The 18,698-nt window shown below is 38.2% G+C and overlaps 1 protein-coding gene across 1 annotated transcript in view; it reads right to left on the reverse strand.

Moving 5' to 3' along the window:
• Positions 1-18,698, reverse strand: part of ACAD11 (acyl-CoA dehydrogenase family member 11) — a 140,610-nt gene that overhangs the window by 8,693 nt on the left and 113,219 nt on the right. The window contains exons 14-17 of the mRNA XM_007936963.2: positions 16,005-16,071; positions 14,912-14,997; positions 7,843-7,914; positions 6,601-6,755 (exon numbers count right to left, since the gene is read on the reverse strand). Coding sequence (XP_007935154.2) covers positions 6,601-6,755; positions 7,843-7,914; positions 14,912-14,997; positions 16,005-16,071 — 380 coding nt within the window. The remainder of the gene's footprint in view (positions 1-6,600; positions 6,756-7,842; positions 7,915-14,911; positions 14,998-16,004; positions 16,072-18,698) is intronic.

Consider the following 18,698-nt stretch of genomic DNA (forward strand, 5'->3'; position numbering starts at 1 on the left):
TCTTCAAAAAGATTAATAAAATTGATAAACCATTAGCAGATCCAATAAAAGAAAAGAAATAGAAGATCCAAATCATAAGAATTATAAACAAAAAGGGTCATCACAACAGAACCAACTGAAATAAAAAGGATATTGACAGAATATCATGAAAAACTGTACTGCAATAGAATTGAGAACCTAGAAGAGATGGACAAGTTTCTAGAATCACAAGACCTAACTAAACTATCCCACTCAGAGATAGAATACTTGAACAGACCTATAACAAAAGAAGAAATTTAACAGGTCATTAAAAAAAAAAAAACTCCCCACAAAGAAAAGTCCTGGCCCTGATTGCTTCACTGGAGAATTTTGATCAAATATTGAGAGCAGAGTTGACACCTATACTACTCAAGCTATTCCAGAACATAGAAAAAGAAGGAATACTCCCAAATTCATTTGAGGAAGCAAGCATAACACTAATAACAAAACCAGGGAAAGATACCACTAGAAAGGAAAACTATAGACCAATATCCCTCATGAACATAGATGCAAAAATCTTTAACAAAATCCTAGCCAACAGAATCCAACAACATATAAAAAAATTAATACACCCAGACCAAGTGGGATTCGTACCATGTTTACAAGGGTGGTTCAACATCAGAAAATCAATCAGTGTAATCCACCACATAAACAAAACAAAAGAAAAGAACCATTTGATTATATCAATTGAGGCACAAAAGGCATTTAATAAAATCCAACATCTATTCCTGTTCAGAACTCTCAGCAAAATAGGGATAGAAGGGAAATTCCTCAACATAATAAAGGGTATGTAAGCAAAGCCAATGGCCAACATCATTATTAATGGAGAAAGACTCAAGGCATTCCCCTTACAAACAGGAACAAGACAGGGATGCCCTCTATCACCACTGCTATTTAACATTGTATTGGAAGTCCTTGCCAGGGCAATAAGGCAAGAAAGAGAAATAAAAGGCATATAAATTGGCAATTCCATTGCTAGGAATACATCCTAAAGCGGTGAGAGATAACACACGAGCAGACATATGTACACCTATTTTCATTTCAGCACAATTCACTATAGCAAAGAGATGGAAACAACCTAAATGCCCATCAACGGATGAGTGGATAACCAAATTATGGTACATGTACATGATGGAATACTATGCTACACTGAAGAACAGTGAGGGATACATGAATCATCTCACAACATGGATGAACCTGGAAGATATTATTATTACTCTATGGTAATACATCCCTTAGAGCAATAGACCATGGGGCACCAGAGGGGCAACATGCACACTGAGGAAATGCAGGACAAACAGGAGTACATAACTATGAGGGGCACAGGGGGAGGGTTACTGGGCAGGGAGGGGAGGAGACTGGTTTAGGGTTGTGCATGGTAAATGGGGAGTGAAACTAAATGTAAACATAACATTGAATGTAAACTCTTAAAATATAAAAAAGAAACATGTCTAAAAGAAACTCACTTCAAATATAGTGATATAGACATTTTGATAGTAAAAAAAATAAAAAGATATATCAGGACAACATTAATCAGTGGAAAGCAAAAATGGATATGTAAATATCAAATACAATAGACTTCAGGGCAAAAAAAAAAAAAAAGATCAGGTACAGAGAAGGTCATTATATAATGATAAAAGAGTCAATCCCTCAAGAAAAGAAATCCTACATGTGTATGCACCAAAGAACAGAGCTGCCAATTATCATTATGTTTATGAAGCAAAACTTAATAGAACAGGAATGTACATCAAAATAATAAGGGAATACTATGGAAAAAGTCTACACACATAAATTTGACATCTTAGGTGAAATGGACTACTTCTTTAAAAAACATAAACTACCACAGCTCATCCAGTATAAAATAGATAATCTATTAGCCCTAAAAGTACTAATTTATAATGAGAAACTCCACCACCACTTGCAACATTTCCAGTCCCAGATGGTTTCACTGGAGAAGGCAACCAAACATTTAAGAAAGAATTAACACTGGTTATATACAAGCTCTTTCAGAAGACACAGGGAAGGGAACACTTCTAATTCATTTTGAGAAGCTATTATTACCCTTATATCAAAACAAGACAAAGAAATTAAAAAAAGAAAACTACAGACCAATATTCTTCATGAAAGCAGCACCAAAAATTCTTTTAAAAGTGTTAGCAAATAGAATTCAGCAATATGTAAAAATAATTGTACACCATGATGAGGTAGGATTTATACCAAGGACACAAAGATAGTTTAATAGACAAAAAAAACAAAAAAAGAAAAAAATCATAAGTGAATCTTTGGTATATAGGACTAGTAAAATGTTCTTAACTTGACACCCAATGTACAATTCAAAGAAAGAAAAACTGATAAATTTGATTCATCAAAATTAAACACTTTCGCTCTGCAAAAGACCTCGTTAAGAGGATGAAAAGAAAAGACAAGCTACAGAGTAGGAGAAAATATTTGCAAACCACATATTTGACAAAGACCAGTATCTAGAATATATAAAGGACTCTTAAAATTCAATAGCAAAAAAAATAGGCAATCTAATCAGAAGATGGACACAATACATGAAGAAACATTTCACTAAAGAGAATATATAGATGCAAGTAAGCAAGTGAAAAGATGTTCGGTATGATAAGCAATTGTTGTTGTTGTTATGTGCCCTCAAGTAGGCCCTGACTCATAGTGACCCCTCCTTGGGTTTCCGAGGCGGTATCACTATGGAAGTAGATTGTTCAACCTTTCTTCCAAGGAGTGGCTGGTGGGTTTGAACCGCCAGCCTACTGGTTAGCAGTCAAGTGCCTTAGGCACTATGCTACCAGAGCTCCCATGATAAGCCATTAGGGAAATGCAAATTAAAACTGCAATGAGATATCACTACATACTTATCCAAATGGCTAAAATGAAAAAAAAAAAAAAGTGACAATACCAAATGCTGACAGAGATGCAGAGAAACTACAGCATTCATACATTGCTAGTGAGAATGTAACAGTTGGGCAGGTCTTAAAAACCTAAACATTTTAACTACCATATGACTCAGCAATTGTACTCTTAGGTATTTATCCCAGAGAAATTAAGACTATATTCATACAAAAACCTATACAAAAATGTTTATAGAGTTTTACTTGTAATAGCCCCAAACTGGAAACAACTTAGATGTCCCTCAATGGGTGAATGGTTAAACAAACTGTGGTACATCCATACCATGAAGTAACAGCAATAAAAAAGGAACAAACTGTTGACACACACACACACACACACACACAAATACAAATGAATGGATGAATCAGAAAATTACGCTGACTAAAACAAAACCAATCTCCAAAGGTTATAGAATGTTATTTCATTTCTATAACCTTACAATAACAAATTATAGAAATGAAGAACAGATCAGTGGCTGCTAGAAGTTCAGAGGTGACAGGGCATGGTGGGACATGGTGTGGCTATAAAAGGACAACAACATAAGTGATGCTGTGGTGATGGAAATGTTCTGTATCTTGACTATATCAATGATGATATCTGGGTTGCAATATTGTACTACAGTTTTGCAGAACATTACCATTGAAGGAAAATGGGTAAAAGGTACAAGGGATCTCTCTGTGTTATTTCACCAATTATTCCTTACATCTGCATGTGAGTCTATATTCACATTTGCATGTGAGATACAAATTATCTCAAAATACAAGTTGAATTTTTAAAAATTAGTGCTTTAAAGAATTTGTCTTAATGAACATTAATGAATTTTTTCCATTGGCCAAAACTTGGAAGAGGATTGGGGGAGGTAAGTGAGGAATATATAGACCAAACTTTACTGTTGATCCCACAAGCAACTAAACAGAATTCAGCACTGCAACCCAGGGGTCATGCCCAGTGCCTCCAAATGGCTGTAATGGGATTTTTGCTACCCAGTTCTAAATCACAGAACTGGTGTTTACAATGGAGAATAATGTTTGTTAATGTAAGTTTGACCAACAGACAATTACTGTGTTCAGATTCCAGCCACATTAACCTTCCACAGCCATTTTTATGCTCAAGCATGTCTGCTCTGGTACATTTCTTCAAGAGGTAGATGTTTGATCAGAATTTCCCTCAGAAGTGATGTTCAATAGGATAGTCGTTAAACACATGTGCTTACTGAGCATCTGAAATATGCCTAGTCTGGATGTAGATGTACTTTAAGTGTAGCCTGCACACCCAATATCAAAGAATCAGCATAACAAATATAATATTTTCAATAATTTATTTCATATTGAAATGGTAACATTTTAGACATTTGGGGTTACATAAAATATATTATTAACATTAACTTCACTTATTTCTTTTGACTTTTTAAAAATGTGGCTGCTTTCAATTTAAAATTACTTGTGTGGGTACAATGTTTCTAATGCACAGAACTGCCCCAGCAGCTGACAGGAAGCTCTGAAGGTCAACTTCAAACTTGCTAGTTTTTGGTGAGTCAGTTGTCCATGGCTGCAAAACTGAGTAATAATAGCTTCATGAACAAATCCAAAATGCATTTACTTTTCAGTTTTAGAATAAAGGATATGTTCTTAGCTGTTGCTATGGATGCTACATTTGTTTAGAAGCGCTGAGTGAGTATAAACTGAGTGCTCTAGGCAATTGCCCCATTCATTTACTAGTTTGAAACTCTGATTAGAACTTTATATTTTCTTAGGTATTGAAAAGTTAAACTTTTAAAAAAATTGAACTTTTAATTTTGAGATAATTGTAGATTCACATGCAATTTTAAGAAATAATACTGAGAGAATCTAAATAGCTTTTATCTAGTTTTCTCTAATAGTAACATCTTCTAAAACCATAGAACAATATCACAATCAGGATAGTGATATAGTCAAGATACAGAACATTATCATCACCATATGTTGCCATTTTGTGGTTACACCCACTTCCCCCCCTCCTCCTTTTGCTTTAGAGCCTGGAATAGTTTATGAGGCAGCTGGAAGGACTCTCCTAACTCAGGGAAATGGAATGTTTCTTTCATGAATTAAAAAAAAAAAAAACACAAAAACCTGGCCCAGATTTTTGTTTATGACATGCACATACATATCTTCTACTTTTGCCAAATCATTCCTTTGTGCCAGATACAAGGAGTTTCCAGTGAAGAGAGGCATATTTTTGAAAAGCCCAGGCTAGTGCTCCAAGACACATTAATTTTAAAAGGCGGGAGGGAAATTTCTCTGAAAATAATTGTCGTCTAGCACAGTAGTAAATCATCACTCATGAAAACTGCACTCAGGCAGAATGCTTTTTTATGTGTTTAAGATGCCTGTCTGTCCCTCAGCATACTGTGTCCTGCTGTCACCCTGTTGCAGGGTTTGGGTGGCAATCTTGAACAGAGGAAAGGGTAAGCGATGATAGTTGGTGCCATGAGCAACTCTCTAGCCCTGCTCCTGCAGCAGCAGGGGTTGTATCCAGGCTCCAGATGTTTGCATCTTCTCATCTCCTCCCACTCTACCCACCCAAAACCTGAACCTTTGCCTCATCATATATTAAAGGGGTTCCCCACAAATTACTCTTACGTGTGTTTTTCCACAAGAAAAATTATTTTTTTTCAGAAGAAAAAATGGACTATTTTTTCAGAAGAAAAATGTTGCAAATGAATCATAGATATGCTGAATAATATTTCCCAAAAAGAAAAGATAAGCCTATAAGAATTTAAGATTAAAACTATACTTAAAATATTATAAAATAGTCATAAATGCACTCTACAGGAGGACCGACGTACTAAAATATACACATCCAGCAAATACCATTCTATTACCATAAGTTTGACTTCACATTGTTAGCAATAGTAAGTCTTAACTGCTGAATAATAATTTTTCTTGCTTCTTAAAATTTAGAAGCACTTTTTTTGAGGAATATTTGGATATCCCAGTTCACTTAAAAAGCTCTTCAAGGAAATCTGAAATGATATCATCTTTTCCCTCTTGATAAATATCTCCTGATTTTGATTATATTGCCCACATTTAACTGTTTATAGCACTTTGTAAACAGACTCAGAAGCATAAAATTTACAGATGAAAATTCAAAACATAGTGAAAGTCCCACCAAATGTTGGTCCCATTTCTACTTGTGTCTCTCCAATGACTGAGAACTGATGCCCTCCTGAAGCAGTTCACTCCATTTTTGGAATTCTCTATCAGAATGTCTCTCCTTTCATTGAGTTTTAGGCTGTTTTCCCATGTCATTTACTATTCTATCATTATCTCCACAAATCTCTTCTGGAAAGTCTAGTACCACTTTGTTCCAACCACTTTGTTCTGAGGTCCCTCTCCATGTCCAGAGAGGGACAGGTAATGTACCAGGTTCTATAGAGAGCTAATCGGAGAAAGTTAAAGGAATTGTCCACACTCTGAGTGGTGAGGTATTGAAGCACTTTAGAAGCTATTTAATCTTTCACAAAGATAAAACCTCTCATCAGACTATATTTAAATATAGACATAATATACTTTGTAGAAAAGAATCACCTTGTTCATATAGAAGAAATTTTTCTATCACTAAGTAATCCTGTTTTAGTTCAAGGTTAGTGTAATTAATTGGGCTTGAATACATTAAAAAATTAATCATCCTTACATGTGCATACAGTTTCTTCTTAAAGGCCACCCTTTGTGTTGCACGTTCACACATGATCTGTAAAGCACGTTCTGCCAAACCTACTGTTCTCATGCAATGGTGGATTCTGCCAGGTCCAAGGCGGCCTTGGGCAATTTCAAATCCCCTTCCTTCACCTATGAAAGAAAAGGCAAGGCCAAATTCACTGCCATCAAGTTAATTCTGACTCATAGTAACCCCCAGTGGGTTTCTGAGGCTGTAACTCTTTACAGAAATAGATTGCCCCATCTTCTCTCTGGGAGCTCTGGTGGCATAGTGCCTAAGGCACTTGACTGCTAACCAGAAGGCTGTCGGTTTAAACCCACCAGCCACTCCTCAAAAGGAAGGTTGGGCAATCTACCTCCGTAGTGATACTGCCTCAGAAACTCAAGGAGGGGTAGCTATGAGGCGGAGACAACTTGACAGCACATAACAACAACAACATCTTCCTTTCAGTCATACAATGTCGAAGTTATTTATGCTTTTAACTTTTATGTTGTTGTTTTTGTTATGTGCCATCGAGTCAGCCCTGACTCATAGCGACCTCTCCTTCAGTTTCCAAGGCAGTATCACTACAGAAGTAGGACTGCCCAACCTTCCTTCCGAGGGGTGGCTGGTGGGTTTGAACCACCAGCCTTCTGGTTAGCAATCAAGTGCCTTAGGCACTATGCTACCAGAGCTCCTTTTAACTTTTATAAAGGACTTGAATTCAGAAAGCAATGAAGTTTTCTTAAAACAAATAGAGGCTTGCTTGAGAGTTTTAGGAAAAAGTGTGTTTCCCTGAATTGTATTATTTTTGTATTTAGTTATGTTTTCAATTGGTGTGCTATACAAAAACACATCCAAAACTTAAATTAAACCATATTATTCTATGTAAAGGAGCTCTGGTAGCGTAGTGCCTAAAGGACTTGACCACTAACCAGAAGGCTGGTGATTCAAACCCACCAGCCACTCCTTGGAAGGAAGGTTGGGCAATCTACTTCCATAGTGATACCGCCTCGGAAACCCAAGGAGGGGTCGCTATGAGTTGGGTTCGACTCGATGGCAAATAATAACAATTCTATGTAAGGAAATCTAAAAAACAGATTTTTTTCCCTTGGTAAATGGAGTAAATAAAAATGAAAAGTATTTAAATTAAGGTTGGCTACATATTTTTTTCATATTCAGGCCTAAAAATATTTTAATCCACAATTCTGGAGAGTCATTGCTCCAAAATCATCTCACCTAGTATTAAATTGGTGGCAGGAACTCGCACTTGTTTAAAATGGATCTCAAAGTGTCCTCCATGCAAATTATCTATAAAATAGAAGATAAAATTTTAAGCACCAAAATATGTTGACAAAAGAATTAGCCACACATAATTAATCTGATGAAGTAAAATCACTAAAAGAAGGTAAGAGGTAAAAGTCTCTGTGTCTCATGGACATTCCTAGGTAGACCTCAGCCCTGAGCCCCTAACACTCAGCAGCCCAGAAAACTCATTAACTATTCAAGATGAAAGAGATCTTAGACATCCTTGGATCCAGAGGTTTTCAAACTTGTTCTCTAAAGTTTTAGTGCTATGAAAAGGGAAGACTGGGCTCCACAGCTCCAACCAGACTAGTATTTCTTCTTGGAAATGTTTTAATTTTTTTTTTTTTTTTTGTCCAGCACCATTTATTTTTTGGCATACTTTTTTTTAAAATTGTGATTTGGGTGAAAGTTTACAGAGCAAATTCACTTTCCATACAGCAGCTCACATGACATTGACTTTGTCTCATGACATTGACTACATCTTCTTGGAAATGTTTTACATATAGCTTCCAATAATATTTGTCTTGGATTTAAAAAAGAAAAAAAAAAGGCTCCAGATTCAAAAACTGCAAGTGAGTAATGTGATTCAACTTTCTCATTTTATCATCGTGAAAGCCAATGCCCGAAGATGAGAACAGCCTGCTCAAGGGGACAGAGCAGGTTCAGCATTAGTGATGGAACAGAGATTAAACTTGTGGGTAGGTTCACTCTCAGTCTAGGCTTGTTCCACTATGTGTTTGCCTCTTGAAAATACTGGTACTTGAATCCTGGAGACAGAACACATTCATGCATTTGTCTTTGCGTCATACTTCTTCCTTGCCAAGTTCTGCAGATAACCTCACACCCTTTTCTTGTCAATAGACATTAGTAATCAACATTCTCTCCTATGTTTCTTTTGTCCTTAGGCACAGAGGTTAGTGGATCTGTCAGACTGAATATTCAAGTGCAGGTTTTGTGATGGAGGGTATTTGCAGCCAACATATATAAACCCATTTTGAAGGTCTTTTAGGACATTGCTCTGCAGTCCAACACTTCTCCATGCACAATTTGCACTAGTGATCTTGTTCATCCCCATCTTGCCACTGCACTTAACCTGTGACTAAATCTGCTGCATCCTACAGAAGGTGATGATGCCAAAAGCTCTATAAACTGTGTCTTGTCCTTGCTATTAGGCATTTTCATCAGCCATATCCAACCATAAAAAAAGTCAGGATCACCACAGAACCTGAAGTGTAATCAACTTTTTCATAGCATTTATCACCTTCTGAGGCATTTGTTTGTTTATGTATTCGTTTGGAAAGACTCTGTAGTTTCTGGAGCCAAATTGGCTATAACCTTTAAGAAAGCTGCTCACTCGGTGTCATAGTTTAAAGTTGTATCAACTTGACTTGGCCGTGATTTTGAGTGGCTTGGCAGCTGAAAGTAGTTACTCCCATGATGAGATTGGACATGGTATAATGACATCTATGGTGGAATATGCTGTGAGCAGATAATTAGGTGAAGGGGAGTTGCCTTCAGGGTGTGGCCTGCTTCCATTAAACATGGAAAAGTTTCGGTAAAGGTTGCTAGTTTTTGCTCATTTGGGGATCCTGCATTTGGCTCATCATAATTTCCAGTTCCTAGACTTGAACCAGTGGCTTGCTATATTGCCTGACACTCTCGAGATTGTTGCCTGCACAGCCTGTGAGCCAACAACCTGCCACTTTACCTGCCTATCTTGGATTCATCAGCCTCAGCAGCCAGTAGCTGAGTGAGTCAGGAGAAGCCCCCAGCTTGCTCCAGTGGACCTGGAAGGCAGAGCTAAAGCCCAACATTGGGCCTCTACCTATCTCCTAGAGCCAGCAATTCTGAACTCAGATTTCTAGCCTAGTCTTGAGCTAGAGCCACAATTCTTAATTCAGAGTCCTAGCCTCCTAACCTGTAAGAGAATAAACTTCTGCTTGTTAGAGCCATCCATTTGTGGTAGTTCTGTTATAGCAGCACTAGAGAACTAAGAATTTGGTACCAAGAGTGCTGCTCTAACAGACACCTAAAATGTGGAAGCAGTTTTGGACGGGGTAAAGAGTAGAGGCTAAAAGTCTGAGACACCAGCCATGGATCTTCTGCAGTGCCACTGGGTGGGTTCAAACAGGAAAACTTTATGTTAGTAGCTGAGTGCAGACCATCTGTGCCACTCAGGAACCTTGCATTTATCATCTTCTAATATGCCATATAATCTTATTCATGCATCTGTAGTTATTGCCCCTCTCCTTTCACCAGCATGTAAGCTCCATGAGGGTAAGGCTCTTACTCTGTTCTGTTCACTAATGTATTTCAAACATCTAGAATGGTGCTTAGCACTCAGTATCTACTGAGTGAATGACAAGAGTATCCTGGAAACAGCAGACATGTGCACAGGGTGGATGGCAGCACATACAAGTGTGCTTCCTTCTTAACAGCTCCAACCCAGGGCAGAAAGAAGGAAAAGTTTTGTATTCATATATGTCAAAACTCATTAACAGCTCTTATGTTGTTGTTGTTCTTGTTAGGTGCCGTTGAGTTGTCTCTGACTCATAGCAACCCTATGCAGAGCAGAATGAAACACTGCCCAGTGCTATGCCAGCCTTATAATCCTTGCTATACCAGAGCCCATCATTGCAGCCACTATGTCTATCCATCTTGTTAAGGCCCTTCCCCTTCTTTATTGACCCTACAGTTTATCAAGCATGATATCCTTCTCCAGGGAATGGTTCCTTCTGACAACATGACCAAAGTAGGTGAGACGAAGTCTGGCCATTCTTGCTTCTAAGGAGCATTCTGGCTGCACTTCTGCCAGGACAGATTTGTTAGTCCTCTTAGCAGACCATCGTACTCTTAGTATTCTTTGCCAGCACCACAACTCAAAAGCATCAACTCTTCTTTGGTCTTCCTCATTCATTGTCCAGATTTCACATGCATTAAGAGGTGACTGAAAACATCATGGCTTGGGTTAGGTGAACCTTAGTCTTCAAGGAGACATCTTTGCTCTTCATCACTTGAAAGAGCTCTTTTGCAGCAGATTTGCCTGTTTTGGTTACTTAGTTCCGCTCTGACAAGAATATACCACAAATGGGATGGCCTTAACAAACAGTTTATTCTCTTGCAGTTCAGGAGGCTAGAAGTCCAAGTTCAAAGTGCCAGGCTCTAGGGGCTGGGTGAAAGCCCCTCAGCCTTGGGTTTCAGCTGTGCCTCCAGCTCCTGGCCCACTGAAGCTAGAGGCTTTTCTTCACTCAGACAGCTGCTGGCTGCTGAGGCTGCCAAGCTCAAGGTTGACAAATAAAAAGGCACAGTCCTGATGTTACAAGATCACATGGCAGGCTATTAATTCAAGTCCATTGTTAAGTCCCCAGGTCAGTAGAGCATGGCAGGCTGCTGAACAACAACACAGCTACTACAGGCAGGGTTCAAGTGTGCCACAAGTTAGAGACCATTCCCCAAGGCTTCTGCTTATATACAGGAAGCAGACCACATTCCCTAAGGCAGTTACTCAGCTGCTTGTGGTAGATTCCATCATGGAGTTGATTGCTGGTCTCATCATGGGGAATAACTACCACCAGCTGCCCAGCCACTCAACCAGGCTCAGCAAAGTTGACACACAAACATAACCACCACATTGCCCAATGCAATATGTCATCTGATGTCTTGACTGCTGCTTCTATTGGTGTTGATTGTAGAATCAAGTAATATGAAATCCTTGACAACTTCAATCTTTTCGCCATCCACCATGAAGCTGTTTATTGCACCAGCGGTGAGGATTTTTGTTTTCTTTATATTGAGGTGTCGGAAGGAAGGTGGGGCAATCTACTTCCATAGTGATACTGCCTCAGAAACCCAAGGAGGGGTCACTATCAGTCAGGTCTGACTTGATGGAAAATAACAACAACAAATAACAACAAATCCATACTGCAGACTCTAGTCTTCAATCTTCATCACTAAGTGCTTCAAGTCATCCTCACTTTCAGCAAGTAAAGTTTTGTATCTGCATATCACAGGTTGTTAATGAGTCTTCCTCCAATCCTGATGCCACGTACTTCTTCATACAGTCCAGCTTCTTGGATAATTTGCTCAGCATACAAGTTGAATTAATATGGTGAAAGAATACAACACTAATGCACCCCCTTATTGATTTTGAATGATGCAGTATCCCCTTGTTCTGTTCAAATGACAACCTCCTGATATATGTACAGGTTCCTCATGAGTATAATCCAGTGTTCTGGAATTCCCATTCTTCTCAATGTTATCCACAATTTGTTAAAATCCACACAATCAAATGCTTTTGCATAGTCAATAAAACATAAACATCTTTCTTTGCTTGCAGCTAAGATCCATCTGACATCAGCAATGATATCTCTCATTCCATGTCCTCTTCTGAATCCACCTTGGATTTCTGGAAGCTCTCTGTCAATATACTGCTACAACCATTTTTGAATTATCTTCAAGATTTTATTTGCATGTGATATTAATGATATTGTTCAATAATTTCCACATTCTGTGGGATTACTTTTCTTTGGAATGGGTAAAAATATGGATCTCTTCCAGTCAGTTGGCCAGGTAGCTGTCTTCCAAATCTCTTGGCATAACTGAGTGAGCACTTCCAGTGGGGCATCCATTTGTTGAAACATCTCAGTGGGTATTCCATCAATTCCTCGAGCCTTGCTCTTCACCAATTCCTTCAGTGCAGCTTTGACTTCTTCCTTCAGTACCATTGGTTCTTGATCATATGCCACCTCCTGAAATGGATGAACATCAACCAATTCTTTTTGTTACAGTGACTGTGTATTCCTTCCATCTTCCTTTGATGCTTCCTGCATCATTCAATATTTTGCCCATAGAATCTTTCAATATTGCAACTCGAGGCTTAATTTTTTTTCCTCAGTTCTTTCAGCTGGAGAAATGCTGAGTGTGTTCTTCCCTTTCGGTTTTCTAACTCCAGGTCTTTGCACATTTCATTATAGTAATTGGCTTTGACTTATCAAGCTGCTCTTTGAAATCTTCTGTTCATCTCTTTTATCTTGTCATTTCTTCCATTTGCTTTAGCTACTCTCTGCTCACGGGTAAGTTTCAGAGTCTCTTCTGACATCCATTTTGGTCTTTTCTTCTTATCTTTTTAATGACCTCGTGCTTTCTTTGTGGATGATGTTCTTGATGTCAACCCACAATTCCTCTGGTTTTCAGTCATTGGTGTTCAATGCATCAAATTTATTCTTTAAATGGTCTCTAAATTCAGGAGGGATATTATCAAGGTCATATGTTGGCTCTCGCAAACTTGTTTTAATTGTTTTCAACTTCAACTTGAACAGGCATATGAGCAATGATGGTCTGTTCCACAATCTGCTCCTGGCCTTGTTTTGGCCGAAGATATTGAAATTCTCCATCGCCTTTTGCCACAGATGTAGTCAGTCTGATTCCTGTGTATTCCATCTGGTGAGCCCCATGTGTATAGTTGTCACTTATATTGAAAAAGGTATTTCCAATGAGTAAGTCATTGGTCTTACAAAATTTTATTATGTGATCTCCAGCGTTACTTCTATCTCCAAGGCCATATTTTCCAACTACCAGTAACTCTTCTTTGTTTCCAACTTTTGCATTCCAGTCACCAGTGATAATCAACACATCTTGATTCCACGTTCAGTCAATTTCAGACTGCAAAAGTTAGTAGAAATCTTCAATTTCCTCATCTTTAGCTTTGGTAGTTGGTGCATAAATTTGAATAATAGTAGTATTAACTGCTCTTCTTTGTAGGCATATGGATATTATCCTATCACTGACAGCACTGTACTTTAGGACTGATCTTGAAACACTCTTTGTGACAATTAATGCCACATTGTTCCTCTTTAATTTGTCATCCTGGCATAGTAGATCATATGGTTGTCTGATTCAAAATGGCCAAAACCAGTCCATTTAAGCTCACTAATGCCAAGGATATCGATCTTTATGCATTCCATTTCATTTTTCACAACTTTGAATCTTCCTAGATTCATACTTCGTACATTCTATGTTCCAATTATAAACAGATGTTTGCATCTGTTTCTACTTATTTTGAGTCACGCCACAGCAGCCAACAGAGGTCCTGAAAGTTTTACTCTATCCACATTATTAAGATCATCTCTACTCTGAGGAGTCAGCTTTTCTCCAGTCAAATTATGAGTGCCGCTGACCTGATGGGCTCACCTTCTGGCACTATATCAGACAGTGTTTCACGGCTATTAATAAAGTTTTCCAGTAATATATCAGAATGCATTTTGCTGCTATTCATAAGGTTTTCATTGGCCTATTGTTTGAGAAGTGGATGACCTCTTCCTTCTTCTGAGTCTGTCTTAGCCCAGAAGCTCCGCTGAAACCTGTCCACCATGGGTAATCCTGCTGGCATTTTGCAACATGGTGGCATAGGCTCCAGCCTCATAGCAACATGTAAGCCATCACAGAAAGACAAACTAATAGACAAGTTCATCCCCCTTAGTTGTTCCAAACCCCTCTGCACCTGCCTACCTCGGGCACTGGCCTTAATATAGAGCTACCCCCTAGTGAAAAGCAGCCTCCAAGACCTGGTCTGCCTACCTCAGGCCCAGACCTTGATAAAGAGCCTCCCCCCAAGCAAAAAGCAGATTCCAAGCCTCGGGTTCTTATAGGTTGATAATTTAATTAAGAAACCTAAACTTAAAGACAAAAGTGAGATTCCATGTGGTTTCTCTAGACTGAGTTTACTATATGTCTATTTAATTAATCCACTTCCATGGATGACAGAAATAAGACGGCAGTTAGAACTCCTGTTCCTTGAATACAATCTGCCTTTCCAAACAAATAAACAAAATAAAGTAGAATGATACACCACTCTTGTTTTATTTGACCTGTTCTGAACTCCACCAGAATTTATATTAAGTTATCACAGCCAAAGTGATTTCTAAGAACACATGTCATATATGAAAATGTTATCAATTCCCTTCAATGCTTGCCAATGTGTGGATGTTTACTGAGTACTTACCCATGAAGCCAAAAACTGACAAAGGCCTTATTAATTCTACTCCAGGTGTGTCGATAGGAACAAGAATCATGCTGTGTTGTTTGTGTCTAGTGAAAAAAAGAACAGATGTTAGGAAAAGTTTACTAAGAAGAAAAATAAAACAGATGTTAGGTGGAGTTGCAATTTTCTTTTCTTTTCTGTTATCATTTAAGCAATGATACTTGAAATGCGAAACATGTAAAAGATATACACTGAGCAGAGCCTGAGATAGGCTGTGATCTGGAACAGTAAAAGTGATTGGATAAAAAGCCAAAGTTGTTTTATCCAGGCTTCTCTTGATTGTTCAACACTGGGAACTGATACACAAAATTAAACATTTGAAGACAACTGGGTTTTTTTTTTTTTTTTTAATCTTTGTTGTCTGTACCTCCCATGCATTCTCTCTGTCTTCCTCTTCCTCAATGCCACTGTGTTGATCACTCACATTTGGTACATTGCCCTTCCCTTCACCCAAATCAATACTTGTCTCTATCTATCTAGCAGACCATTGCTTTTTGTCTAAACATCTAGTCATTTAATTATTACAGACATTATAGAAAAATTTTATGCATCTTATAATCTGATTCATAGGAGTCCTGGTGGCACAGTGGTTAAAATGCTTGGCTTTCAACCAAAAGGTCAGTGGTTCAAACCTACCAGCCTCTCCGCAGAATGATGTGGCAGTCTACTTTCATAAAGAGTTATAACCCTGGCAATCCTATGGGCAGTTCTACTTTGTTCTGAAGGGACACCAGGAGTGTGAATTGACTCAGTGGTAGTGAGTTTGGTTTTGACTATAATCTGATCCAAACAGCTTTAAGAACACAGCAATACTTTTTAATGTAGGAAATTCCACAGCAAGGAATACACAGAAACACTCCTTAAAAAGTCTTCCAAATATATTTCTTAGCAAAATAACTGTGAAATATGAATATGTGACATTTAATCTCACAACACATTCTATATCATCATGATCATCATGCCCAAACACTGCATTTGAAGTAAATTCCCTGGACAGAGAGAACGATTAACCCTTATTTTTACATAGACTTCTCAATTAGAATTGTTTTATTACCTGGACTGAGAAGGATTTTCAGTTCTTCCCATGACAATTGCAATTTCACAGTTTGGATTCCCAGCTCCTAAAACAGGGAAACAATGAGAATATATCATAAAAATAAATTTCTAGTCTGGTATGTCACCCTGAATGTTCTAAGCCTTCCAGAGTTACTCTTGGCAAATAACAGGGAGAAAATATTATATTTTTTAATAATAATAATGCTTATGTACAAAACTGAACCTCAACAGGAAAAAATGACTAGGAAAGTCCAAGAACAGACTCCATCAGTGAGAGCTGCTGCACAAAAATAACCAGAAATCACAGAAGCCATGTAGCAGCTGCTACCCTTAGGATAAAATGCAGAGTCTCCCATTCAAATCATTTCAGATGTTGCCATACTAGAATGGTTGTGGAATTCTTGTAGAGTATTTCCTCCTATTTAGGTCTCATGTTTTATGACACATGAACAAGAAGGCATTAAAATTCATATGCCATTTATTTGCCAACTGGTGTCTGAGAAAGACCTAATTTTCCCATCCATGGAGTTAGGTGAGGGTGAGTTTGTTGGAGGATTTCTGTCCCTATCTCAATTCATAGTGACCCTATAGAACAGAGTAGAACTGCCCCATAGGGTTTCCAAGGCTGTAATCTTTACAAGAGCAGACTGCATCATTTTCTCTTCAGGAGTGGCTGGTGGGTTCAAACTCCCAACCTTTTGACTAGCAGCTGAGTGCTTAACCACTGTGCCACTGGAACCTGATGCAACAGGTTTTGTTTTGTTTTTTGGTACCTATCCTAGACTATGCAATGTGCTCTTGTCACACCATAAAAAACCCCATTGCCACAACTCACAGCAACCTTTTAGGGTTTCCAGGGCTGTAAATCTTTTCAGAAGCAGACTGCCTCATCTTTCTTCCATAGGGCAGCTGGTGGGTTCAAACTGCCAACCTTTTGGTTAGGAGCCAAATGCTTTAACCAGTATGCCATGAGAACTCCTGTGGAGCAACTGAAAAGGGTATTCGGTACTGTCTGCATATATGAGGCTCTGATCCCTTCTTCAGGAACCCCAGGTTCTTATTATTTAGGGTCAGAAATTTTTAAATATAATGTTACTCTCAGTTTAATTCAAACTTTTTTAAAACCACAGTTTGGGAATCTGTGGCGGTCCCTCAAAGGGGCATTCTTGCAAAAAATGTATTTCATTTTCACAAGTCTAAGCACTTGGTCCCTCAGGGAAAAATACCATGGACAAGTACAATTACAAGGCCATAAACAACTGGATCAGATTAAGTTAATCATATTTTTACAAGGCCTTAAATTATCAGAGTTGTTCCCCATCACCACCACCAATTTCTCATAAGAAGTGACTTAATGGGATTTAAAATATACGAAGATTCACTGAGCAATGTTAGGAATTATATTAAATACTCAAATAACACCATAAAATCCCAAGTGTTTAAAGAATAAACACAGAACACATTAAAGGACAGTGCAAGGAAGTAATTAGTAAAATCCAGACTGTGGAACACCTACAAAACAAACAATCCAGTTTCTTCAACAACAAACCTGTAATAAAAAGAAAATGAGAGCAGGAGAGGGATTTTATGAGTTAAAATACTCTTAAAAGAATTATCAACCAACAGTAATGTGTAGACCTTATCTGCATCCTAATTTAAACAAACTGTAAAAAAAATTGGCAATTATGAAACAAGTAGAAATTTGAATAACCACTGGATAAATAATGATATTAAGTAATTTTAGGTGTGCTAATGATATTGGGAGCTCTGGTAGCATAGTGGCTAAGGCACTTGATTGCTAACCAGAAGGCTGGCGGTTCAAACCCACCAGCTACTCCTCGGAAGGAAGGATAGGCAATCTACTTCCGTAGTGATACCACCTCAGAAACCCAAGGAGGGGTCACTATGAGTCGGGTCCAACTCGACAGCACATAACAACAACAACAGCAATGATACTGCTGTGGTTTTATTTTTACAAGAGCCCCTACTCATATATATACTGCAATATTTATTAAGGAAATGATATGATGTCTGGGATTTATTTCAAATAATATGGGGAGAGAAGGGATGGGCATATGGATGAAGCAAGATTGACCATAAGTTGAAAACTGTTGAATCTCTAAAGCTAGTTAAGGAGTATTCCTGGTAAGTGTAAAAATGTGCAGCAGGGCTATGAAGGAGAAATGCAGATGGTATGTGAAAATGTCTGGAAACAGCTCACATAATAATGAATATGATGGGTAAGGGAGGCAGGACCCAGAGGAAAGAGATGCCATAACTCTTGAGACTAAGAGGGAAGTGGGAAAAGAACTGAGTTTGAACTGCTGACCTCTGTTTAGCAGCCAAGCACTTTAATCACTGAGCCACTAGTGCAAAGATGATTAGGTAAGAAGCAGAGAACAAAGTAAGCAGAAGCAAAGAAACAGAAGACAAGATAGAAAAGCAAAATTAGAGAGAAAGGGCCTACTTTAAACACTAGCATATTTGAAACTGTGAAACTCCTTACAGTTGCATATCTGGGTCTATAGAAGAAACAAATGAAATAGAATGCTTAACTATAGCTCTTGAAGAGATTTCAGCTTGAAGGGATACTAAATAAACAGAGAAGTATACAATGAAAACTATCTAGAATTTCATGAAGTTCTGAATGGAAGCCAAATTGGTTGTTGTTGTTATGTGCCGTCGAGTCGGA

Source organism: Orycteropus afer, unplaced genomic scaffold (genome assembly GCF_000298275.1).
Source record: "Orycteropus afer afer isolate SDZICR_OR568_19922 unplaced genomic scaffold, OryAfe1.0 scaffold00003, whole genome shotgun sequence".
In the NCBI taxonomy this organism is placed as follows: Eukaryota; Metazoa; Chordata; class Mammalia; order Tubulidentata; family Orycteropodidae; genus Orycteropus; species Orycteropus afer.